The sequence below is a fragment of the Strix uralensis genome, chromosome 5 (assembly GCF_047716275.1).
Source record: "Strix uralensis isolate ZFMK-TIS-50842 chromosome 5, bStrUra1, whole genome shotgun sequence".
Classification (NCBI taxonomy): Eukaryota; Metazoa; Chordata; class Aves; order Strigiformes; family Strigidae; genus Strix; species Strix uralensis.
The window spans coordinates 37,713,326-37,740,579 of NC_133976.1; the positions used below are offsets into that span (position 1 = coordinate 37,713,326).

A 27,254-nucleotide genomic window follows, 5' to 3' on the forward strand; every position below is an offset into this window, starting at 1 on the left:
CTCTTACTAAAGTAGGAATATTTTTGCAAACATAGTAATTGGACCTCCCCACCCCCCCAAAAAAAGCCAAATATGATTCTGTACATTGTAGTCCTGAACCGTTGGTGCTTCTTGGACTCTGAGATGCCAATTAAACCATCCTTAGGAATTTTAAACAAGAGAACTCTGAGATGAACAATATTCCAGGATGTCATGTGGAATATAGCCCCTAAAACAATGTCTTTTAGGTTGTTGTTCTTGTGATGATAAATGAAAAATAGTTGTACTGTTAAACTAACCTGTAAGACTCATTTACACCTATGTATGCCATAGTGTCAAGTGGTAGGAGGAAGTCAGTAGTAAATTCAGGAATCAAAAAAAAAAAAAAGGTGATCCATTTGCTAAAACGCAGTCATATTTTTAGAAGTGTTCATGATGTCTGTGCTGTTGAGAATGCTTATTTGTAATTTTCTAGACTTAGATCTGAACCCATCCAGAATGGGCTTTAAGTGGGAAGAAATACCTAGCGTTATTTTGGGAGGAACAAAGATTTGTTGGTATGCAGGTCAGTACTCCGAAGAAGCAGCTTTATTTTATTTATTTAGGAGACTCTTGTCATGGGTAAAAACAATGTGTAGAAGCATTTTAGTGTGCTACTCACCTTATTAATTTTTTCCCCATAAATTTGAATTTAAGCAAAGTAATACTGCATATAGTTTATCAGATTCTCCTAATGTCTCTATAGTGTGCTATAGGGAACAACACAAGATTGATGGTAAGATGATGTGTAGGCTGACATATAGCTTTCCGTATTCTTCAGGCCCATAATGTGGGCTTCAGCTTTATTTGTGTGGGGTTTGGGGCTTGTTTTTATAGTTACCATTGAATGTCCCCCAAACCTTTTAGTGAGATAGATAGCCTTTTATGCATTTATTCTGCAATCTCTTGACAACACGTATGAGGTTTTGTGGGGGCTTTTCTACATATTTCATAATTTATTCTATTGTCTTATGTTGTCTTTTCACTTTCTGAAATAACTGTTATTATTTCATATTTTGGAGGGTTGAAATATTGTTTTCTGCTTTTTTCCCCTGTTGTATGGAGATTAAGTGGACTACCTTAGTTTCAGGTCAGATAGCATTTCATCAGGAAAGCAAAATGACTGTAAGCATTCATCCCCCGTGGATGAAATCCTAGCCTGCAGCATTTCTGTCTCCCACCTTGAAAAGTGGCAAGACAATTACTGAGATCCTTGTAGATGGGCTTTAAAGCTGGGCATAATCCAGCGGTGAATGAAATGCAGAACCATCCAAATCAGTGACATTTAACCCAACCACACATCAGTCCAGGTGGCAAGATAAATTGGTACTCAACTGTTTCCAGCCCATTTTCCTGGTTAGCGCTCTAAATACAAGAAACAGTTTTGGCACCTCCTATGTGATTTCTGTACATGTCCACACACTTGTGCAAACACACTTTATTCTGTATTCAGATTTTCTAGTGTAGGTAAACTTTTAAAGCATCTGCATTTCATGTAACACTCCTCTTAAAAACAGTTGTTCTTTCTGGAGAGAGCACTCACCTCTCCCTTCGCCTTTCATCCTTTCTCCTCTTATTTGTGCGAAGAAATTGCATCACTTGGTTGTGACACTTCAGTAGTGGATGCTATGCTCATTTTAACCAAAAGCATATTCTTCTGAAATAAAACCTAGATATATTTACTTGTCAACAGATATGCTGTATAACTTCCATAAAGAGGACTGAATGATAAAAATACTAAAATACGTGAAGCGTTTAGGTGTTTCTGAAACCTACCCTTAAAAAGAGCAAGAGTCAGCAATCCCTGGTGCCAACATCTTTTATCTCTTCCAAAGCTATTTCTTTTCACAATTCCATTTTCTTTTCACAATTCCATTTCACAGTGTGCTTTAGATTCCCAACAACAACAAAATAAAAAATTACTTAAACCCCCCCCCCAACTTGCAAATCCAAGACCAAGCGTCTGTTTGTGTGCAGTTCTAAATGAGGCCTTACCATTTCTTAACTAATGACGATCTTTTCCATGTGGAATAAATTCTTAGTACTTAGCAGCATTAGTAATGCTTAAAAAAAAAAAGTATTTAAAATGGTTCAGTTGCCAACTGCCTTTGACTGTCTCAGTAAGACATTGAAACAGACCTTCTGCTCTAAATTAATAAGGCCAATCACAGCCACACAAAGCCCAGAATGACCGATCATTCTTCTGGTGTCCTCCCTATCTTTACTGAGGTCAGATAAATCACTTTCAAGCTATTAAATCAATGATCATAAATTAGGGCTCTGTTTTTACAGTGCCTTGTGGGAAATTCTCATGGTTAAATTAATCTAACAGCTGCAGCGAAGAGCACCTCCCACAAGATCATGTCAAAAGTTCTCCCCCCAACACACCGCATTTTTTTAAAGGGAAAAAGGATTGAATTATTTGTTTTTACCTAGTGCACAAAATGGAATCTCTCCGTCTATCCCTGCTAATTCGTGTTTCAATTGTACCCAGCTGTTTAAATTGCACTGTGCAGAGATTGCCTTGATCCCCAGGTGCTGGTACTCCATCTGTGCTGCTCTGAGAGACTATTTACAGCAGAGGTTAGGCCAGCGATTGCTGGGATGGAAAACTCATTTCTCAGCCTGGCTTTTATTTACACTCTTATTAAAGATCCTTTCACTCATGTTGGAATGGCAGCTAGTGGCTGCAGTGAGCGTTTGGCATTGAGCCAAGCAGCAAAATTACCATGTCGATGAAAGATAGCCTGCTTCCATTTTAACCTTTCACTGTTCCCCCCTTTCCATCTATATTTGCATGAAGAAGGATGATTATTGAAAGAGATAGGGGGACAAAAGGATGAGAGAATCCTTGTCAGCTGAGCTTTTCAAGGGATAAACCAATGGTTTGTGACCAATTTGGAAAAATCTTTACTGCCTTATTAATTTCCTACTTCTTTCCCTTAATTGCTATTAGTGTTTATTTTCACATGAAGCAACAGAGTTGCTCATGCTCTGCTTGCATCCTCCTCCCACAGCTTCCCTGTGCCTTGTGAACGTGACCCTGAGATATGTCTGCAATGTTGAGGTTTCTACTTCATCCCTGATGCAGGTCACACAGAGCCACAGCAACACCCTCAAAGCATTTTTTTCCTACAAATGTGCCTCTTTTAGAAATGAATCACCTTCCTGGGAGCAAGTGGCTCATTGCACATAGCGTGTTATGTTACTGGGGAGGGCAAGGGAAAGTATGAACAGTTGCTGGGGGCGGCTGGCATGCAATCATCATGTTATGGCCTTACATGCATTTAAAAAATAAAAATAATAACTATTTCTCCAGAAACCTCAGCACATTTCTTTTTAGCAGCAACACAGGATTGGTGAAAAGCAACAAAATCCACCTCAGCTGTTGTGAGACGGCAACTGACACTGTTGAGTGCCAACTACAGCCCAGCACAACAAGGAGGAGACCCCAAAACTTCAAGCCGCACTACCAAGCTCCATTTGTGAGGCAGACCATGACCTTAAGTGCAGTAGCAGTGCAGGTTCTGCTAGCAAAGCCATGCTTTTCTTTCTCTTTGCATGCTTCCAAGGCAGAAGGAGAGACAAATCTATTTATTTTCCATTTTCCTGAGTGGAGGAGCAGTGACTGTACTCAGAGATTTTCAGGAGTTGGTTGTCTTGCTCCTGAGCCATGTTTTGGGTAGTGTGCAAATACCAGCTTTCATTTAAAAAAAAAAAAAAAAAGAGAGGATATACCCTGAAGGATTTAACCCTCTACTTAGATAGTTGTGTCCTACCATTGTTTAGCCACTGCTTAGCCTTGCACATCCCCAAGAATCGTCTCCACTAATCACCAGGAGGCTCCAATGCCTGCTGCTGGCAGCTTCACAGGACCAAGCCGGCTGATGGTGCATTCCCAGGACTTGAGGATGTATGAAGCTTTTCAATAGCTGTTGTCTCCTCCAAAGAATAAATAAAATTGAGTTATTCCCAGTTCAATTTTTAAAACTGTTTTGTTCCTGTTGAGAATGAGGCACCTGGAGAAAGGGGTGCTTTCCTACTTCTTCCCCACTAAACCTCCTAAAAGGCAGAGGGTTCGTTAACAGAAACACAAATATAGACTTAGCTGTATTCTGGGTAATGTAGCAGCTAAAATAGGTGTAGTTACAGACCACTGCTTGCTTTCAGCTCCTGGAACAGGCACAAATGGATCACCTTTTCCAACACCTGAGTTGCAATTCGAAGTTCCTTGCCAATTTTTTTCCTATATACATACATATAAAAAAAATATATATAGTTACAAATTCAATATTCTACAAACATTTATTTATCAGCACTCAGTCTGTGCCATATAGCTGATTTCAGGACTTCAGGTTAGTTGGGTGTTGTCTTCCCCCTTTCCTAACTGACTGAGTACCTGAGTCCCATGCTACCTGCTCTCCTAGTGAAGCCAGCACTAGGGAAAGTTTGCAGGAGCAGTAGCAAAGCACTACTGGGAAATTTTATATAACCATCAATCTTTTTTTTCCTCTCCTTCCTTTTTTTTTTTTTTTTTGGCACTAAACAGACCTTCCCTAAAACACCATTCTTAGAAAAATGTAACCACAGCAAAATTTACTGTCTGAGCATTGTGTTTAATATTTTTCCCATTCATAAAATACTTGTATGTCTGGACATGAGACTTAGCTTGAAGGGTGTGTTTTGATTCTTGTCTGGCTCATTTAAACTGCTTCTATGCTGGTGCTCAAGCAGAGAAGGGGAAAGAATGATGTTCCGGCTCTTCTAACATATTCTAAATTCCCAGATGTAAAATTCAATTATATGAGTGCTGGTGAAAAACAAGCACTAAGAGGGGGCGCAAAGACCAGCAAAGTAAATTTATTTTTTTTTAATTGGGAACAAAGTGAATGCAATCCTCAGAAAATGCAGCATAAGAAGTTTGTATTAGGAGCTTGTTTGTGGAGTACCTTGATCTCAGCTAGATGAGATGCAGTTGACATTTGGCTGATAAAGCTCTAGGGAAAGCTGGAGGACAGTAAGAAATAAGACGTGGTGCAATTAGCTGCGGTACCAACCCAGGAATGAAAGTGAACTGGCACAACATGGGGACGAGAGGATCTTTCAGAATCAAGGTCCAAACTGCTTGTGGATGTAGCATTTCCCCACTCTTCATACATTCTTTGGCAATTCCCTATTTGGGTAATTGGTTTGTCTGTGACTAGATCCTGGAGAACTGCAACTGGATTTGGCTGCTTCTTGTCTCCCCTTCCCTGTCCAGTATGTGCTGTGATACTGCACTGTACCGTGAAAGAGCTGCCACAGCCCACATCCACCAAGGCTCTCCAGCTGCACCAGGCTGCAGGATTAAAAATTAAACTAATACGCTTTTAGGAGATCAGGATGGGTAGAGTCAGTCTAAATTTTTGAAGAGACTGAAATGACTGCAGGTGTGTCAATTGCTTTTACATCCCTGAGCTTTATTGAATATTATGCTGGGCAGAGAAATGGTCTCTGTTTAGCAACAATTTGTGCTACTTGATGAGGTGACCGCCTAGTCATTTGTCTTTTAACAGTTATTCTCATGGGAAAACAGTATCTTTTCTTATAATTTTACTCATGGATATCTTGCAGAATTTCCATATTCTTAAGTATTACCCTCCTAAAGCAAGATAGCATAATTTCAGGTTTCTTTGCTTAGTCCCCAAAAAGTAGCAATAATTACAGAAATAACCAACGGCTGTCACATCAGAAGCTAAATGCTGCATCTGAGCATGTGTGATAACCTTTGGATCTTCCAGTCAGCTCTTAATTTGCCAAGGAAAAGTAGTTTCCCCAGAGACTAACTGGGCCAATGAACTGGGGTAACAATGGTTCAAAAAGTTGAACCCCCTAAAATCAACTTAAAACTGTTAAAAGTTTCCCCTTTCAAATAGGAGAATTAACATATTACATGCATGTCAGTTTTCAGTTTGAGGTAACGAGCAATGAAGAAATCATTTCCCTTCCTACAGGGCTTCCCTTTGGCTACCAGCGATTCCAGCATTGCTGGTGATGCTGTCTGTATCACTACACATAGGAAGTGAGTTGTGGCAGGAGGTGGATGGCCAAGGACCCAGCAGCACATCTCAAACAGCAGTTAACTACTCCAAAATGTTTCCAATCAGAGGAGCAAAGTAAGCAGAAGGAAGGAAAAATACCACCCATAGCATAAATGAGCCAGAAAGATTCTCTGTTGGAGTACAGCCTGTTGGGAAAGGCCTTGATTTACCACAGACAAGAAAAAAAGACCCAACCAACACACTGGTAAATCCAGGGACGATGCCAAACCATTACAGCTGGTTGTAGTGCCATCTTTACAGAAGACCCTAAGGGACTGCCTTCTATTGCTTAAGGGAATAAATGCTATGGGGTAAAGATCGGGGACATTCTGACTCTTTAGAGTCCAAGAAATTATGCACTAATACACCAAAGAAAGAGAATGTAATTCTCATCTTAGGTGGCCTCAAATTCATGAAGGTTCAGAGATCTCATCTGTCTATGCATGTAAATAAGCAGTCCTAAATTAGCTGCAGTAAGGATCTAATTATTTTTTCGGCTGCAGCTTTCTCCCTCTCCCGTTAGTATTTTGTGGCAGAGCACTGTAGACTATTTCTGCAGCTTCAAATGTATGATTAATTGTACTTAAATTATTAAGAGTCCTCAAATCACATGTTCTTTATCTACCTGTAGACACATTTTGTCTACTTTGATCTTACTTCTTTTTATTAACCTTGTCCTCAAAGCACAATTTCCTCCCAAAATAATTTTATGTCCCTAAAAAGTTATGGCATCTTTTGTTTTGCAAAGTGGAGGATTTTTACAAAAAGCCTTCATCCTTCCTTCTAACAAGAACAGGATGTGCATAACTTTGGTTTATATAAGCCTTCCTGGAAAGCACAACAGAAACTCTGGAATCAATAAAGGCTGCAGTGTAATAGCATATAAGAAGTAAACTTTTTGTGAAGGTACATTGCTCTATGAGGATACATAAATGATGAAACTTCAGGCCTTGGTTTTACAGAAACTGTATAAAATACAATAAATTACTAGGATTGTTTCCTTACATCGCTTTAGTTAACTGCATACATTCAGTACAATAACATGAATATATTACTTGGTTAAGCACTGATTTATTGCCTACAGGAATTATAGAAACTGATGCCCAAATGTGAAGAGTTGTATCTATTACCTAAAAAAATGACAATAACAAGCTACTTGATCTACAAGCTTACAGAATTTAGGGCATAAGAGGTGCAAAAGCAGTTGGATGATGTGGACCAACCTCCTTTAGGTTCACTTGATGTGCAACAGTTCCCTGTCACTGCATATTACCAACTCTTATTTATTCAGCTGATACTAGTGAGCCAGGCAAAGCTGTGCTGAAGTTTTATTTGCACAGCAATTTTAAACCTGACACAGTGGTTGGACTGCAGTAATAAACTGTAGGACTTAACAGGAGAGTGAGAAAAAACAGAGTGAAAGTAACAAACCGCTTCTCTTTGCACTCTCCGTTACGGTCAGTGAACAGAATGGGCATATGCAGCATTTTGAAAACTAGGGTAACACTAGAACAAATGTTTTCACTGCTCTTTTACTAAGTGTGGGGTGAAACAGGAATCAGGAGAACTGCTTGTGCTACAACGCAATATTTCAAAGATATAAACAGTAGATATATGCCTAGCTCTTGTTCTCTTGCTGGCAGCCTGGAGGGGTATTGCTGTGGCTCCATACTGGTACAATGCAAAGAGGCCACTGTTATTCCTGCATATTTGGTACCTTCAAATACATCTTTGGTTACTGAGTAACCATGACAGCTTGCTTCAGTGGAAACTATGAATTCACCCCCCGGTTTTACTTTAAACTTACGAGCAGAATTTGAGACACTGGTTCCTAAGGAACTGGGGAGGAGGGAAAACTTATTCCAAAGGTGTTGTGATTCAAAAATTGCACCCCATTTCTCAGGCCACAGAGTTGATAGCTGATCACTTTGCATAACTCTTCATTCAGTCAGAACATGGCAACTGGCAGTCTGAGCAGTGAATCATAATCTGATGGCAGCACACAGCTCACACAGTTGTCCTACAGCTGAACTCTTTTAGATCAACCCATATGCTAATGCACCTCATAGGGGTTTACTTCATTAAATCAAGAGTGAGACCTTTTGTCAGTGAATCATCCATTCCCTTGTAAAGCAGAGTGTGCTACTTGTCCATATTGCACAATTAGTAATACACACAAAGAGACTTAGGTACTCCTCAGGACAAAGGCAGAATAATAATGGTTATAGATATAAATGGATATATGTAATATATAATTTAAAATTTTATTTTAAAACTTTGCGCATACACTTCTTCAGCATCCTCCTCTTTTGTTCATTGCACTGAAAAGTTTCAAAAAACACAAAATATATCCCTTTACTAAACATTTTTTTGTTCTTAGGTTACAAAAAGATTAACATTTCACAGTCACAAAGCAGAAGTACATTGGTCCAAAACATCTTCCTCCAGCAGGTCCTCCATTCTTCAGGACATATAAAACCTAGACAGTTGTACAGATCTCAAAACAAGATGACTTGTCCAATGAAGGAAAGAAAAAAGGTGGCAGCTATCAAAAAAAAAAAATAATCCCAAACCAAAATAAGACACCTATGAAAGAACACCACCAGAAATGGTTAAAAGAAAAGGAAAGGAAAGAAAAAAGAATTAGAGTGGAGGCGGACAAGGGCATCCTCCTTCAAGTACATCACAGGTAGAAATACAGCAGCACAGTTACAGCATCGTTTGGTCACTCTCTCTATGATAGCCACATCACTAAATCTTCATCTAAGACACATGGAGAAAACTATTTACACACCAAAAATGTCAGGGAGGAACAACAATTCCACACAGTTTGCAATTCATGTTTGATACAGAAATGTTGAAAGTATTTGTACATAAAATGTAAAATAAAAGCAAAATGCTGAGGCAGGAAGAAACAGCAGATTTGCTTGGAGTGTGTAGTGTTCTTAAAAAAGGTAGCAGAAGTTCTAAGCCAAAATCTGCCCAAGCATCAAGTGTCATTCTTCAAAAATATCCTTAAGGCACAGAGTCAACTGTACCTCACAGATCTCTCATCATATTTTAACATGGAAGTAACTTCAACATGGAAATCCACTACTAACAGCAGACTCTGGACCACTTTTCCTTTAGCTTGTTAATCCTGTTGTCTTTTAGAATTTATTAAAAAAATTCTCTCTCCATCATGAGGCCACTGAACATCAGCCCTCTCAGACCATACACTGTGTTCACAAAGGAAGCATCGTTGCCTTAACATAACAAAAGATGGTTGTGTGCCTCACTTCAGGTGTAAATGAAACTTCTAACTACCTTCTTCATCAAAGGAAACAAAGATTTTAGGTTGTAGTGCAAGAGAAGTATGTCCAAAACGGTTGTGCTACCTTCTGCAACAGTATTCACAGGAGAATGGTAGAAGCTTCTTGGTTTTCAGTTTCTAGCAATTGGACTAGATTAGGCACCAGAAGACATTGTTATATTGCACTGTCAGCCAACCTGAACTACATGGCACACTACTGCCTCTCCTTGTCATTGTCCAAAAAAGGACAAGAATGTGCCCGACTTTCTAAGCAGTGCCTATGTCCAGGCCAGGACACAGCACTGTGCAACAGCAACATGAATACAGATGTAACTCAGGACTGAGGTTCCTTGCTGCTCAGGCTTATACAGTTTTGGATACTAAGGGAACTTCACTGGCAAAAGCCCATAGTGCTGCCGGCATCAGGCAGTAACTAAGATGATGTGCCAAGGATCTAAAATTTGGACTTGGTGCCTGACTTGCTCCAGTTTGAGGCGGCGAGCTGTCTGCTCCTAACTCAGGAGCTTCACTGAGCCCTAAAGCAGCTGCAAGTCTGAACACGGCAATATCCATCCTGTGCCTGTCTGAAAAATGGTACTGTGCACCATGGATCCTCCCTGCCATCAGTAGTTTCTAATGCTGTGACTCCCAAAATAATTCAACCAATAAAGGGAATTGGAAATGCTTTTAATTATTCTTGCTTCTCATACAATAACTCACCAACAAATGACTTCTGCCTCCCTCATATGATGCTTTGTTGTGTATGTGTATTTATATCATGCCTTGAAGCAGAGCACAGACCACAGTGCAGGCACGTAAGAAGCTCCTACTGAAAGCAGATAGAAGTGAAAGCCCAAGTACTAATGCAGCGTATCCAAGATGTACCAGAGACGCTCTAGGGAGACAAGCATGTGTAACAGCGTAGTTTCAGTCATGTACATCTGAGTAGGAAACTTTTTATTATTCTTTAAAGCTCTCAGAATTTATTAATTGATACTAATTGATATTAATTGTTGATACTATACTTCTGCCCTTTCCAGGAGAGGGACTGACAGCTAACACAACTCGACCTGGGCCCAGCTGCTGCAGAAAAGCAGGCTGACTGACAACAATACCTCAGATGAACAACACACATAGTGGAGGCTGATTCACAAAGCCATACCAGTGCCCATGAGATTTTGCTCTGAGAAGACACCAGCCAGTTTGCTCCCCGCAAGTCATGCACTCTGCTAACCTGTCTCTCCAGAGGTACATTTAAAAATGCCCCTGATTGAGAACATGCATTTTCCATTGCCTTGAAGTTTCACTTTTAAATTTTGGCAAACGCTACACTGGGAATTTATTTCCACCACACTGTAATCAGTGGTTTTATAATGACTGGTATGTGTGTTGACACCATGTTACCAAATAACGAGGACTAACAATGCATGAGCACTGAAATATTTGACTTGGGCTTGAAGTTGGTACTAGCAAGCACCAGCTTCTTTGCTATTCAGACAACTCTGCCAGAATTGCCAGCATTAGCTTCTTTGTGAAGGAGGATCTGAATTGCTAGAGGACTACACCACTGCATTTGCAAAGAGACAACAGGAGTTACACAGAGCATGAAAAGCATGTTTACAAGTTTATTAGGGGGAAAAAAAAGCAAGAGAAGATCTCTTGCTTAAACTTTAAAACATATGGGGGGCATGTGAAAAATATTCTAGACTCCAAACCCCTCTTTTCACCCAGCTGCACACAGAAAAAGAGGTAAAGGGAATAAAAAAAATAAGGGAAGAATAGATAAAGCATGACAACACATAATCAGATATGCCATTGATTTATGCTGAAGCTCTAGAATATAAAACATCCATGTTCTGCACAGCTTTATTACATGCAGGCACTGGGGAATGCACAGAACAGTTTTCAGGCTGAAATAATGCAGTTTGCTGCATGTTTGAGCTGTTACACACTCTGCATTGCCTCCTCTCAACCTGAAACTCCTACTGGGTCTAGACATTTAGAGCAAGGGTAGTTTAAATCTACCGAGACTGTTGCACATGTACTTCCAGATGCAATCAAATAAAGCATCTGGGCAGCTATACCACACACGCGCTGCGCGGTGTTTACATAGCACATCACAAATTACAAAACTGGCAAGCTCTAGGCCACGGCCTGTTGAGGAGAAAGTCTGCAAAGGGCACAGCAGCATCCTCCTCCTTTGGAAAAGACACAACATTTATGAGCTGCCTAGTCAGTGCGCTACAATTATGTCAGCTCCCCGTCTTTTGGCTAAGAAGTACAAACCAGATTAGCAGCTCCAAAAGAATGTGGTCTGGGGGCAAATTAGCTTGAACTTGGCTCCCCAGCCCATATACCTGCCTGTATGCTAGAACCCTGATTCTGTTTTTTCTTCAACTCCTGCCAATGATGTAAGAGAGCTGCCTGCTTGAAGAACAGGCAGCCAGATTAAGCTGCAGATCTGCTCACTTCTTTCCCTCTTGGACTATTGCTTTCACTCTGATAATGTTTTACTCCGATTTTCTTTATTTAAATTGATTCATCACTGCTAAGAAAAAAGCTGCTGAAGCTAGCCAAGGGCTTGTATCTATCCCAGTGATCTTTTGATCCTTGTCTACAGTCCTCAAAATACCAAGAGGACAGAAAGTTATAAGCTGTCACCTTCTGATCACCAAGTCAAGCAGGCAAAGGTATACTGAATAATAAACGAGTCAGGAAGAAGTGAAATGACATTTAAATAGATCATTATCTGGGTATCCAAATTGATAACGAGAACAATACCACCACTTCAAGTAGGAATCCACCTAAAAATACACTCAGAAGCCCAAATAAGTGTACTAAATCCCAACTGATGCAAAAGCTGTATGGTCAGGGATCCTTTCAACAGGATAAAGCAGGCAGAACCATTCAATGAATGAAAATCTCTGATCCCAAAGAAACCATGGCCTCCAGGTAAACATCACATAAAGCTGAGTTTGCGTGCTCTGTATAATCATGGTATACACACAACAGGGAATCTTGACAAATAACTCCTTACACCAGAATAAATCTTGCCATACAGGACTGTGACCTATTTCTCCTGGACAATTTTGCAGGTGGCTGTTTTAGCTGCAGTAAACAGGCATAGACATTGAAAACAATTTCAGTTTTCCTACTAAAATACAGGAGTATAGTCTACTGAAGAAGAGACAAGAGAGGAAAATGGGGGTTCGAAGGATTACACAAGTTTGAAGTTGTCCATAGGTAAGTCATGAATGCAACTTTTTGAAAGAAGAAAACTCTTGAGTCTCATATATGTATATATAGGTATTTTTAAATGAGAAGTGACCCAAGTCACCTTCTGAATATTTGGGGTAGATTTCAGGAGCCTCCTTGGCTTCTGATACCCACTTCTACTTTCATAACTGAAATGGCTCTTCCAAGCTACATGGTAAACTAAGAAAAAAAAAAATAATTCCCCACCTGGAGGGACAACAGAATCCATAATATGCTAGCAGCATTTAAATCCCATTCCTGTTAAGCACCAAACCCATTTCTATAGGGAAACTGTAATCTTAAGGGTTATCTTTAATCATATACAGTATATGTGCAGAGCCCTACTTTTCGGGCAGAAAAATACCCCTCCAGCATTAGTTTTGAGTAGATTACATCAATTGAAAGTGTCCTGGTCAGACCACCAAAAACATATTGTCTCTTACAGGCCCTTCCCAAAAAGATCCCCATCTTACAACCATTCTTGATGCTACTTTCATGACTGTTTGTTCCCGTGTATTAAAGGGATGACGTAGACAGAGATGTCATCTCCAGAGCCCAGCCTGTCGTTGGATATTCGCCAGCCCCGGTCCTTCAGCACTCCCCTGGCTCGCATGACCAGGTCCTGTGCTGCCAGTGTGTACCTGTGGAAAAGGCAGAATACAGCCAGGGAGTGCTCATCTTCGTGAGGAAAGTGGGTTTCACAGCCTGCCAGATTTACCGTTGTGAGCTACCAGGACAAGCTCCCATTTTGGGTGCCTGGCTTCACCAGTTTTCTAAAAAATATTAACACACTTGTGTTAACAAGTTGGCTTTCTAGGAGTAGTCTGAAAAATTGAAGGCCCCAAATAATAGTAGTTGATGTTGAAAACTACGCCCTTGTTCACTGACACACCTGAAGGTAAACATGGCTTGACTATTTCAGACACAAACCATAACAAAGTCATTTGAAAGCAAGTGATAGAGCACTAAAAATACAAATTACACTTAAACAAAGTAGACTAACTTGTCCATTTTCCTTGACCATAGGAATTATTTTTAAATCTCTTTTACTCTGAAACCAGAACAGGAAATTTACAATTAATACAGCCAGATTAAGAGAGTCCTACAGTTATTTCACATTATGAGTTCAATGAAAACTAGGCAAATGCGAGTTGTCAAGTGCTTAATTTAGTGAAATACCAGGTTTCATGTTGCTTCAGAACTCCCAGCATGTGCTGGGCTGAGCGGCACTGAATTTATGGGGGTTATTTTCTATTCTAAAAAGTAACAGGTGCTGCTTGAGGGCAGAAGGGTGTCAGAGTCTAAAAGGTGCTCTGTCATGTGCTCCAACATATTCTCCCTTATCGTTTTACCTGCTGTTTCTAGATCAACACATCTGTGTACTCACTTAGACATTTCCTCTGAAAGAAATCTCATTATGGGTACACAGCTACTGTCATGTGTTTTTCTTCATCAGTCCAACACCTGGCTGAGATGTTTTGAATTTGGTTGGGTGGAGGCAAACTTTTCTATGGTTTGATAATTAAAAATTAATCGAACAGTTGAAAGACTGACAAGAAAAAAACAGTTCAATATTGTGTCTGTCCGTTTTATTTGAAGCATAATTATCATCCTCTAAGATGATATGGGGCTCTATGAAGCCAAACACACAGGCTACCAGAACTAAAGCACACCTCTATTTTCCAGAAACCAGGAAGGACAAGAAGCATTTGCATTTCAAGACCTTCTTTTGTAGGGAGGATCCTTGGCCAGAAATGATCTGCCTACATCTGATCTGAGGAACAGGAAAAAACAGTATCTCCATTGATCAGAAGCAGTGGGGGAAAAAAAAAAGTTTACTAAGTGGGTATCCAAGACTGTTCTAACCCTAGAAATTTTCACCAGAGAATGCATTATTAAATGATAATTTCTATCAGTAGAGACTTTATTCACTCTCTGAGGATAAAAGAAGGGAAAAATGTTAATTATGACCTTTTTGTACAATTTTGGTGTCCTAAACTCAAATGACTCCTTTGAATCAGCAATAGATTTATTTGCTCTACTAGAAGTATTTCTTCAATGCAAATAAACCAACATTTGACTAGCCAAAAGGTTTGACATTAAATCCAAGTAATGTTGTACAGAAGCAATGCACCCCCTGCACCTGATGGTACTGAGTGATAAAATTTCCAGCCCTCACTTGACAAAAGATTTACTTCTAGCAATAAGGGCCCAAGGCATGAACTCTTAACACACTCACTTACACACACACATGCACACTGTCCCCACATTCCGAGATGTCTGTACCAACGACCTTGAGCTGTAACGGCAGGATGAAACAAGAAGCACTGCCCCTACTGTCCTAATGCAACATGAAATTGTATTGTCTAAGGGGGAAAAACCCAAACATACATACTGGCACTCCCCAGCTCCCAAATCCCCAAATCAGATGCAGGGCCTAAGGAACACAAGGACTCCACGTGGCAAGCAAGAAACTGGAATATTTATTCACAGCATGTCTGATGCTGAGTGAATTTTGGCTAGAACAGCTTTTCCAAGGACTTCTCAGCTATTGTCAGAATTTAAGAGAAGAAAACACCCATCATTCTGGGACAAAGCTTTGCCGCCTTCTTCCTTCTAATTAACAAGGGCTCCCCACATCTAAAGAGTACAAAGGAATGAGTATTGCTCTTGATTGTGTAAAGCTTTTGCTGCTTAATGTTTGGAGAGGGTAAGGTTTAAAAAAAAAAAAAAAGGAATTTTAATAAACCAGAAATTCTCTCATAGACAGACTGTGAAATACACAAGAAAACCAGCACATTGAAGCAAAGGAAAAGGAACAGGTGAAGGCAGCAGCGAGGTAACATATTCCTTTCCTTGTGTAGAACTGAATTGAAGCGATGCTGTTCAACTTGGCACTAGAGGAGATAGGGCGAGTCTCTTGTACCTGGAGATGAATAGCAGCAGCAGTCCATTACTGAATGCTTTATTCTCCAGCACTGTGAACTTGGGATTCAGCTGTCGAGACAGCATTAGAGAACTGCTGAAGTAGTTTTAAAGTATCCACTTCTTCCTAATGAACAGCCTCACTGGAATACAACTTTTGTGTTTTAAGAATAAATATATATCTTTTTTTTCTTCTGCTGAAGCTTTCAGTATTGATCAGTGAAAGTACTGCAGGAGAAATGGTGACAGTGGGGGAAACGTGCTGCTGTCTGAGCAGCTTCTTATCTTCTCACACCCAGCAGAGGTGGAGCAACTCCCCAGCACCCTCATAAATCTCTAGCTAGTGTGAGAGGGGGACTGAGAGGGAACGAGAAAGGACAGGAGAGAGGATGAGAAATAAAAGATTCACAAGGTCAGTGGGATAAGTGAGTAAGTGCAGCTGAAGGAAATGGGCAAGAGTCATGCTTCTCTATCTTCATACCTCTTCACAGAGATGATGCATGGAAAGCAGCAGCGTGTTGCTACCACCTGTTCTTTGCTCAGGGTCCCTTTCATGCTCGTCTGCCACAATTCCCACAAGTAATGAGCGGGCTAAGAAATCCAGCTCCACCCCAGCTTCTTCACTCTACCACAGCCCTCATGGAGGAACTGTTCTCTAATCAAGTCTGTGCCTATCACCCACTGCCCAAATCCCCTGAGGCTGTGTCTGCATGTCTGGGTAAAGACAGACCTGAGGACTTTGCTCTCCCTGCACTTGGAGATGCCCAGGCACATGCTATGTTTGACAGGATTCAAAGATGTTTTTCTGTGGGTAACAAACACTCACAGTTCTGACAGTAAATATCAGCAGGAGAGAGTCCCAAGAGCATTGCTGAGGGCTGTAAGCTCTTACCCATCAGCCTATAAAATGACTTCTAATTCAAATGGGAGGGATACTGTTCCCTCAAAGAGCTAATTATGTAACAGAGAAATACTCTGCAGTACTCTGCAGCTCTAAAATCTTCCTCCCTAGGTTTTTTTTCTTAATATGCTGCTGTCAGGGAGTAAGTAGGCTACTGGGTCAGGCGGATACAGGGTCTGCTCCACAGGTAAATTCTCCAGAGGACCACAGCATTACCAAACCCCAGGGGCAAGTCTCTTACATTTTGACAAGTTTTCTACATCCCTGGAGATTTCACATTTCCAGCTGATCACCTCACCACAGACTATGTCACTACACCCATCACAGAACCTGACATTTTGTGGGATAACATTTCCTTTAAACATAACTGATAATATAGCAAACAAGATTTTCCTGTCACTGACTAGTGAGAGGAATGAATGCAGCTCCACAGTCTGAGCTGCTCTGCTATTGTAAATTCATTAGTTATACCTCATTTGGACCACTGTGAAGTAATTACGTAAAACCTCTCACACAGTACTTTAAATCCTGTAAATATTCTTTACAACCGAGCAGCAAGAGCAATTCCACAAAGGTAATTTTCATAAATATAATTGTAAACTATATGAGGGACTGCTCTAATTACCTTTTGCAAACTGGCAAGAGAAATGTCTTGCCACCACTATTCGTAAGCCTCTAAATGACCTGGCACAAAGTTACTTAGAAGAACAAATTAATTTTCAATTCAGATGTCCATTCATAGACCAGTAGGTCAAACACTAATAAATGTGTTTGTTCTAACTCATAGTACAGAAGGCCCAATTCTGGAGTGTGTAGTACTCACGCTGGCACAAACAGGGAATAATCTCTCCCACAATCACTGGAGCTAGACCAGCACAAACAAATCTAAACGAAACAAAGAAAATATTTTTTTTTTTTTTTTTAGATTTAGTGTCTATGATTTCTACGAGTGTTTTATAATGGATGAAAAATTATTCGCCTAACAAGTCAAAAAATTGAACAAAGTATTCCCATTCCTACTACAGCAAACATGGTGGCCATCACCAGCTTTGGAAAGACCAAAAGGAACAAGACAGACACAATACACCCAGACTGTCTTTACAACAGACAGGACCAGTGAGGATGGTAGGAAGAGTCAACCTTTCCCAATTACTAGATGAGAACAGAGACAGAGCAGGGCAGAAGTATTACATTTTACTAGGTGCCTTTGCAAGAGGAGACTCAGGGGTGCAGAAATAAAAGCAAAAGCTCCCTAACACTTCTGAATGGTGCTAGGGAATCACCAAAAGTAGACTGGGTAGGTGATCTCCTCCTGCCTTAAATTAATGGCATATCTGATGCCCTGAAGTGCCCCATGCTAATCCTGCCTGATCTCCCAGAGAGAGGGCAGAGACACTTCCATGTCTTGAAGTAGACATAGTCCCGGCTGTCATCCAATACCACACCTCCTCTTCAGCACAAGGAGGTGGGGAAGGGCAAAATATTTCAGTTGCAGCTTCATGCTAATCATCTGTTCTCCTGACGATTGAGTGCCTGCAGCAAAACCTCTTTTTGCATTCCATATTTGTAAGCATCAAGGCAAGAAAATACTTTGGAGCCATTCTCACTTTAAAACCCAAGTGGCTGTCAGGGTGACCATACCCAGTTATCTTCTTTGTTTGCTGATGGAGAACAGGGCTGACACAGGGATGACCACTCAGAAATATGAGAAACACCAAGCATTTAGAGATGGGTTTCCCCATGTCCTCAAGAGTTGCCACATCTAAACAACTGTAACTTGAGCTCTCACACCGTCCCATGTGTTTTCACTTGGCTGTCGAGATATCCCAGAGCTTATTTCTGAAGCTCTGCTTTCCGCACACCAACTGGGGATGCATAAAAGCTCTTTTCCCCACTCTCAGCCCAGGGCAAGGGCAGAAGACAGTGACAGCCAGGCCTGAATTCAGAGGCAACACACACTTCTCTTCCTGAACAGTCCCTAGGGAAGGATAAAGCTCTTTCCACTTTCACAGTCCTCCCTTTTACAAGCGAGAGACTTCTGATCTCTAGCATAATGTTTTAATTCATAGCAGCACTGAACTCAGCAGCAGACTGATAGATTCATTCAAGGCAGACAGCGCTCTAGCTAGTTGTTGGGAAACTTGTTTGTTTGCATGATGGTATGTTTTAAAGACAGAAACTGATCGAGTAAGAGGTGATAAAGACAGGAAAATGAAGAGGACAAAATATGTTAAAATTGTGAAATGAAATGGAATCCAACTAAATGAAATAGTCACTTTCCACTTCTTTCCACCTTGTCACCACAGCTGTCCTGCAGCTGGTGGATCCTACTGAAGGTGGATTTAAAGGTCACACCATGACCAGGAATGAGTGGGCACCACACTATGCAGTATTTATACATACAGGGTGAGAGAGGAATGCTGATGATGCCCTAGTGAGAAACAATCTTTAGTGTTAAAGGTCTACCCAGAGGAGAGTTAAGTGGAAGCCTCTGACTGCTGGAGACAGACCTGTTGCCATGTTATTCTAAGACCTCAGACTCCTACAGTTTCCACAGGACCTCGTGCAGCAAACAAAATGGATCCCATGCCAAGATACCATGATCCCACAACTACTCCTTTGAAGGTAGGCAATTCTGAGTTATAACAGGGACCCTCCCCCCACCCCCCCTTTGCCTAAACCCCCACATTTGCTGTAGAGGCTCTATCCAACTTATAAAAATGTCTTCTTCTAAGTGTTGCATATTTACTTAATGTTATTCGTATCATACCTTCTACAAAAATACACTACCAAAAAGCACTCTTCTGCAGAGAAGCTAAAAAATCAGGGTTGAGCACGAACCTGTGGGGATCATCAGGATCACAGTTTGGTAGAAAGTTAGTGACAGCTTCTGCTACTTCTTCATTTAACAGCACATCCCAGAGCCCATCAGTAGCTAGGATCAGAACATCATCTGGCCCATGCTCGTACTGCAGAAGGTCATAGACTCTCACCTAAAACAAAAAAAAACCCAAGAGACATCCATGAAGAAGGAGACTGTCAGACCTGTTTGTAAAACACTGCTGAGTTTGGCTGTGAGTTAGCAGGTTTGGTGAGGGCACTGAAATACCTCTCCCACAGCACTGCTGGGGTCTGTCTCCAATTTAGCCCTCGAGATGGCAACCCTCCCTGCCCCAGTGCAGTGCAGCTCGAGTGCTGACCCCAGCCAGGACGGATGCAAGCGTTCCTAAACCAGGCTGTAAAGCACCATGCTGCCCACTGCCAGCAGTGCTTGAAGCTACCCCCGCCTGCCAGCCTGGTTTCAGCGTGTGAGGCTTTTCCCTATCATTGGCAGGACTAGTCATATGGGAGCCAAATAATTTATTTGATGAATTTTTTATATTTTCTAATAAAATATTCACAAATAATTGTTTTCACTGTTTGTCCAGATCCATTTAAATTGGTAGATAAATTGCACATTTGGAAATGCCTGCGTGGCAGAAGGCACTGCATTCACTTTTCTAGACCCAAGGCAGCTACTGCACTCAAGAATTATGCCTGAGCAAGTGAGCTCTTCCACAAAACGGAGGAAAACTGTTTACCTGCACAGTTGCGTGCATCTGCAAGGAGTTCAGTAGGGAGAGACCAATTCAAGATCAGCACGGAAGTGAACTGCCAAGCTTATCCACACTAGTAAAATGCCCGTTGGCTTCAGCTCATCAGTCTGCCACAGTCACGCAGACCACTGCTGCTGGCATCTCTGTAATACCCTACCTTTAAAAAAACTTCCACCATCTTCTTCCCGATGAGGCTGGGAAAAGCCAGGAGCAGAGGGGGCAGACGCAGGGTGGGGGGCAGGAGACCATCAGCTAAGCCAGAATATGAGGAAAGGTCATGGCAAGTGTTTTAAACTGAACCTTTAGTTAGGTGTAACTCTCCTTCCAGCACACACTGTATTCCAGCTGACAAACCGCCTGCAATTTCCAGGTTGCAGTGAGGGGCCATTGTAAAGCATTCATGGAGCACTGTAATTACCATGGCAGGAACCACAGTTTGGAAGAAGTGTGACAACCCTGGCAAGGCAGACAGGAGGAACCGATCATCTGTACTAAAGTTTGGAAATGGTGCACCTCGTCACGCACCCTGCTCTGGCCTTGGGCTCCACTTACAGCAGCGACAGTTGGGAAATTTGTCGTAACGAGCATTTAGCATAACTAGAAAATATGAGCTGTTTTATTCTCCCTCCTGGTGCATTCTCCCCTTAGGAGCCACGGAGCAGGCAATGCACATAAAATGCCTGGACCTTTTAATGTAATTATGATTTTATGGGACTGCAACCAGTACAAGGAAAAAAAAAAAAAAATCACCTAGACCTGACTGCTAATCCTTACTTGTTCACCTTTCACTCAAAAGCACAAGAAGGTCATTTGTAAAATGTAACCTTCACTTCATTATCTAAGGTAGCAGCTGAATAAGGACTTTGGAGAGGATTAAAGGCAAGGCAAGATACTCTTTTCATTAGAGCATATCTCCTTATTCAGACTGAGTGGGAATACTGTTATAGAAAAGATCCCTACATGCAGCACAGCTCTCCTCTCAAGCCCACTGCACAGAAACAGTAGCTGTCATAGTCCCCCCCTCCATCACACAGAACTTACTTCAGCCTCTTAACAGCCCAGGGTTTCAACTCAGAAATCACTGGGGTGTGGAGGGTAAGTTGGCCAATACAGCCATCAATAAGCAGCACATGTTTTGGTCAGATCTCTTGGGTATGGGCAAATATTTGAGACAGCATTGGGGTTAATGCTCAGGGATGCACTCAGCAGCAAGCCCCTTGTAGGAATAACCAAGCTTCTAATGTCAGTGCTACGAAAAACACCTCTACCATGGCTCTCCCACACAGGCAAAGTACACATTACACCACAAGAGCCTTTTTTGCAGCATTGGTGGGGGAGAAGGCAGGAAACCAAGACCATGCATCACAGATTTGAATCCTCCTGAAATGAACAATCTTTTCTGACTGGTGAGTGGCACTGGGGCAGATAAGAAACTTTTCAAAGCTACCTGCAGTCAATCCACAGGTCAAAAGGTCCAAATCCTCGGTGCAGCACAATGCTAGAGCAACACCAAGAACAGATCGTTTTACCAAGAACATGTTTAGTTTTTTGGGAAAAGAAAATGCAGTCACTGATTTTCTGGCTAATCTGGGAACCGAGCACCTCCAGAAAGGAATGCCATTGAGAAGGAACTAGATGTCAGAAGAGGTGCAGAGAAGGGCAGTGAGGTGATCAATAAGGAATGCTGGGCTGGTACCCAGGCTAAGGAAAAGAGAATGCCAAGGTTACAGCAGGTAAGCTTGGGGCAACTTCAGGTAAGATTCTTGTATACAAGGACCAGTTCGACATGCAATAAAATGTCCACTGAAATACAGCTTTCTCTGCCCTCCAGTTACCACAGCAGCAACACATTAGGGCAGACATATCCACATAATGCTTAATTTTTTCTTATGCTTTTTTTTCTGTCTTTCCTTGGATTTCTAAAACACAGCTGTAGATGCCCCCAGCATGTTGCTGACAAAAATTAGTTAATTTAGAGCTGTCCAGTCTATCATAGGTTCAGGTTATGCTCACAGACCACCTTGCCCAGGTGCAGAAACAAGCCAGCTCCTAACCCTTCACTTTTCTGCTAGCAGCTTTGTATTAGTTCTTCCTTGGGTCAGTGAAGGTCTCTTGCAGTAGTGACATGTGCCTTCAGCTGGACACGGAGCAGCATGACAGCAGAGCTCCCGGAGGTACACAGGCTGGGCAGCACCACTGAGGCGTGTGTAACAAATGCTCGGACCAGTGGGGCTCACTGAACATTCACTCCACATGCCCCCACATTGTGCAACACCCCAAAGTATACTCCATGCATGCTGTACAGAAAAGGTGAGGGAGTGTGATGTGCCAGAGTTTCAGAAAGATGAAGAGACACCCAGGGAATTACTTAAGTGCCTGCAACAGCAAGCAACCCCACAGCACTGTAAATCTTATGTGACCAAAAGCAGCTCATTGACTCCAATGGAAACTACTACTTTTTTTTTTTTTTTTAAATTCCAGAGCCAACCTTTCCAATGACTGCCTCCTTACTGTAGCTGTATTTCAGGAAACTAAACAGTGAGGTTTAAATGATGTTCTGTCTGTGACAAGTTTGTGCAAAGCTGCACACACGGCAGAACAGTATTGCATAGCCCTGCTAGTGCAGGTGACGGTCGGACAGGCACTGCCTGGCATTGCAGAGGTTTTCTTAACTGGTGCTGCACCCTTGACAAGTTTCTTAGCAGCTCCAACCCAAATCTTCAAATTTTCCCTCATGACTCGTTGCTTCTGCAGCCAGACATCAATCCTGATAGGTCTCCACAGAACTCACTATCTCTCCCCCAAATGCCTTGGGCTACCTGTGCTCCATCCCATGCTGTCCCAAGAGCCTTGTCAGCAACTCCCCTCAGCCTACCAGTCCCTTCTGTGCTGCCCTGGCAAACTTTCTCATTGTCTAGTATCTCTCTGGAACAGCAGGGCAGCCCTCAAAGGAGCCTAGTTTGGTCACCATACTTCTACCATCCACTGATGTCTTACTTGATGTACAGCAGCTGACCTGTTAACTAGCTAAACTTAACTTTAGTAACTAGAAAATGTAAAAAGCCAACTATAAGGAAGGAGTGGCAGAACCTTGGTAGCACAGACATCCATGACAATAAGCCCTGGATTACACTGTATTTTATCCTGACTGGTACTTACAGATCTCTGCTCATAGGTAACAGCGGACACACACCACTAGACCCCAGTCACACACGACATCTTTCCGAACATGCCTTACGCAGTTTGTCACATAATGCCTTTCTTCAATCCGGATATTTGTTTCTCATATTGCTCACCTGCATGGAGTCAAGAGTGCTGAGAAAAATGCTCTGGACAAGCAATGAGCAAACAGGTGGGCTGGTTTCATATTTACATTTCAAACGAATCTACCCACTGGACAAAACCTGCATTTGGCTGCTGAAAAGGACCACAACAGCTCTGTAAAGGTGCTGCGGCTTGTTTGCCAGGTTTGTTTTTAAGAGGCAGCCAACACGAGTCCCTGCGGCTCAAAAACCGTTCACAACAGTGACACGCAAGCCTGCAGCCACCTGAGGTGCTCCTCAGCAGCCAGCCCTGGGGGAATTCGAGCCAAACAACAGCCCACATTCACTCGCCTGCACTATTGATCAACTCAACTACTTCAATAAATTAAGCCCTTTCTTAATTGTATCGCCCCTTTTTATTGCGCAGTGTTATCCAGCACAGCTTCGCTGGCAAACGATGAGATCTTTCAATACCACCCTCCAAGTAATTTATATGTAAATAATAAAAAGCAGGTCCCAACACTGCTCCCTGCAGCACTCACCAATTAATCTCCTTTTAGCTTTTTACTGCCACCCTTTGTTTCCTGCCCTTTAGCCAATTTCCAGTATACTGTGCCAACTTTCCACTCAGTCTGTAGCTTCATATCTTTTATATTAATAACCTGTGATGCAGAACAGTTTCTCAAATGTTTTCTGAGAAATCAAAGTGCTCATGCAAGACTGTCTACTGCATTTATTATTATTTTTTAAATTCTCTGGTAGACATAACCCTCAAGGACTTCAAGCCACTAAAGTGTGATGTTTGCTTCTTGAAATTCTTGACTCCCTTTGATCATACTGTACATCACTAAGCGTTTGCCTTGCTCGTTCCTTTCAATGGTGTAATTCCTAAAGATTTCTCCAGAAGGCAGAAGGCAGATGTGAATCTAAAACAGTCTCCTCTGACATATTTGTGAAGTTGTCAGAAAGACTTTACTAACATAATGGAACAAGAAAAATTCTCCTTCATTACCTTCTTATCATTTGCTGTGGTGCCTCGCTTTGGGTTCATCGCTGGCAAGGGCCAAATGCTGCTGTCAGAACCACACCTCTCCCCACCAAACAGCTGAGCTGCTGTTCAAAAAATTTCAGGATGAAATTCTGCTTTTCAGCTGCAACAAGGTGGCTCTTGCTGAGCTTTAAAAAGCAGAATTTCCTGCTGAAAGCTTTCAAATGAACTGTTCCATTATGAAAAATAAATATTTAATTCCATGCCAGAGAGCCTCAGCCATGGCTTGCCTGCTTTGTGCTACTCCAGTTCATTATAAAAGGCTCAATTCTCTAGAGCTCAACCAACCTGCAGAAGTCCTCCAAATCTGATCTCGTAACAGCTGAGCCACTGAATCCTGATTACATTTGTCAGTCTTGGCTACATGACTTCTCCTCCCATAGCCTGGCACTCTATCAAAGCATCATTTCACACCACTCTCAAATTACTTTTATATACCTATTTCTGGATGTAGTCTCAGGGATGCCTACCTTTCCTTCAGCTAAATTTTGGTGGACACAGCATACCCGTGCTTTGTCATGCTGGAAGTAAAATATTCTGGAAACTCACCACGTTGCTCCCAACTTGGGAAAGGACACTGTCATTACGGCACAGAAACAGAAGCCAGAGGGCTTGGATCCGCCCTCTGTCACGACTCACTGTGTCCCTTAATTTCCTGTGCCTCCCCTTTTCCAGGTCTGGAAACCAGACATTTTGCTTCCCGACCTCTATATAAACAATTCACAATCCAATACTGCACAAGGGCCAAATATGACTGTTGCTTGACGCCACTGCCTTTACTTCCAATTGCCAAGCTTCCCAGATGGCAGCATAAAGATGTTTCTTAATGTCAGCTTCTGTGCAAGGTGCACTGTCCACGTATGGACAGAACAAGTCAGGGAAAAACACGAGGAGATAAAGCACTGGGGCTCTCTCTGGGAAGAGAAGGAAGAAATGATTAAGAGAAGGAAGTGCAATGGAAAGCAAGTTGGAGCATATGTTACTTCCTAATAAAATTCAGGGCTTTTTTTTCCAGTATCTCTAAATTGAGGTGGCTGGTGCTCTGTCTTTCCTCCTCCTGCCCTCATACGTTTCTGCTGAATTTAGCTGTGAAGGGAATGTGGAAACAAAGCCAATTTTGCTTCCCTTTTGCGAAGCAGTTAAGAGATCCTGAAACGTGGATAGCATATGAACTGGATGTCATATTCCAGAATTTGAACACGTACAGACACACTCCACACAAATCAGAAAAGCCCATGAGAAGCTTTGGTTTATACACACAGACAAATACTGCAGCAGCAATTGGCAGAGATGATACTGCTGAGATACTGTGCTGCAGCCATTACATACCCCAGAACCACTGGGTCTGAGCATGCCAGAAAGAAAAATAAATAGGTAGAATTGCATCATTTTGCTGGCACTAAACAAATCCATCACAGTGATGAGGGCAGAGCTGCTGCCTGCCTGGCTGAGAACAGGAGCGGGTCCCAGGTGAGGAATACCACACACTCAAAGGGGGGAGAGGGAAGGTATTGGATTCACAGCAAGGAAACATGAAGAAGGGGCTGTCTGTAGATCTCCTCCTTTTCTTCAGGGCCAGAATATCTCAACAGTTTAATTTTTATTTTTGAAGTCTCAAAGATGTTCTAAGCAAGGTTAATTTAATAATTTGGTTCCTTCCTAGCAATATTGTGTCATTTGTTTATTTTCATTCTCTCACACTGCTACAGCAAGCAATAAATTCAAGGTCAAATACTGGGTATGGTTAAATCTCCAGCAAGCCAGTTGACAGTGGACAGCTCTCAGCATTTGGCCATAGAAGCATAGCTTCCTCTTTTTGTGCTGTCATCAGATGGTTTGCCCTTGCTTAATATTTTATGAAAAATGTGTGTCATCTGTTCCTTGACGTGGGAATAGAAATGCAGTTACAGAGGAAAAAAAGCGAGGTTTGCATGTTTCTTGTTAACAAATACATTCAAATCCCTTTGGAAGGCTTGATATCCTTCACTGCAAGGTCTCTAGAGGCCAAAAACTGGAATTGTTTGTGGGAGGCAAGTCAAAATGATGGAGTCATTTAAAACTACCCTGAACACAGATACTGCATAATCCCCTCGTTATGCCATCATCTGGGAATGCACATTGCCATTCCTGCCATAATTTGGTGTTTGCACAAAACCATCGTAAAGAATTAAGAACTGGAGGTGAGGGGGCAGACAGATGGAAGCATAAAGCACTCTTCCAAACCCTCCTGGCATTTTTCTGCTTAGGAATTGATCTGGTATCCTCAGTGTAATGCAGGATACTATGTTACCGTGGAAGACATCTAGTGCTCCCTTCTGGAGAACACAAATTTACATCAGCTTCTGTGAAGGCAGCATGACCTGGGCCTCAAGGGGAGCTGAAGCACATGAAGGTGGGCAGAAATGGGTGTCTGTCACACTGAATGGCGAGGCTGTGGGATAACTGTAGACCAGAGAGCGAGAAGGCATCAATGCTGTGCCAGCAATGTGAAGTAACCAGAGCTAGGGCACACAGCTGGGGAACTTGTAACGTTCCTACTATATGGATGTTACTAACATGCTGCACCTTTGGGAATGACAACATGTTATCTGGATTGAATCACAGTCAGAATGAACAATTTGGGAAGAACAAATAAGCACATTAAGTATATTTGTTTCTCTCCCACAAATCTTGGCTGTTTTACCTCTGGAGACGAGGACAGGAAAGGTTTGATGTATATATTGGAGTCGTGCACTTTCAGGTCATGGTCTCCCAGTCCTCGGGTCACTCCAATTGTTGCCATAACCCGAGCCTGGAAATAAAGAAAAGCAATGGGATCAAATCTAGTTACATGCACTGTGTCAATACGTAAAGAGATAATGTTCCTACTCCGTAAC

At 41.9% G+C, this 27,254-nt stretch overlaps 2 protein-coding genes across 5 annotated transcripts in view; one reads left to right on the forward strand and one right to left on the reverse strand.

Annotated features, from left to right (window-relative positions):
• The window catches only part of MON2 (MON2 homolog, regulator of endosome-to-Golgi trafficking), a 132,226-nt gene extending 121,769 nt beyond the window's left edge, over positions 1–10,457 (forward strand). The window contains exon 36 of the mRNA XM_074870470.1: positions 10,431–10,457. Within this exon, the coding sequence (XP_074726571.1) occupies positions 10,431–10,442 (12 nt within the window). The 3' untranslated portion in view covers positions 10,443–10,457. The remainder of the gene's footprint in view (positions 1–10,430) is intronic.
• The window catches only part of PPM1H (protein phosphatase, Mg2+/Mn2+ dependent 1H), a 146,344-nt gene continuing 123,995 nt past the window's right edge, over positions 4,906–27,254 (reverse strand). The window contains exons 8-10 of one of the 4 annotated variants that reach the window (XM_074870476.1): positions 27,062–27,169; positions 19,313–19,464; positions 4,906–5,025 (exon numbers count right to left, since the gene is read on the reverse strand). In XM_074870476.1, coding sequence (XP_074726577.1) covers positions 5,016–5,025; positions 19,313–19,464; positions 27,062–27,169 — 270 coding nt within the window. In that variant the 3' untranslated portion in view covers positions 4,906–5,015. The other 3 variants (XM_074870473.1, XM_074870474.1, XM_074870477.1) reach the window with 3 other exon arrangements.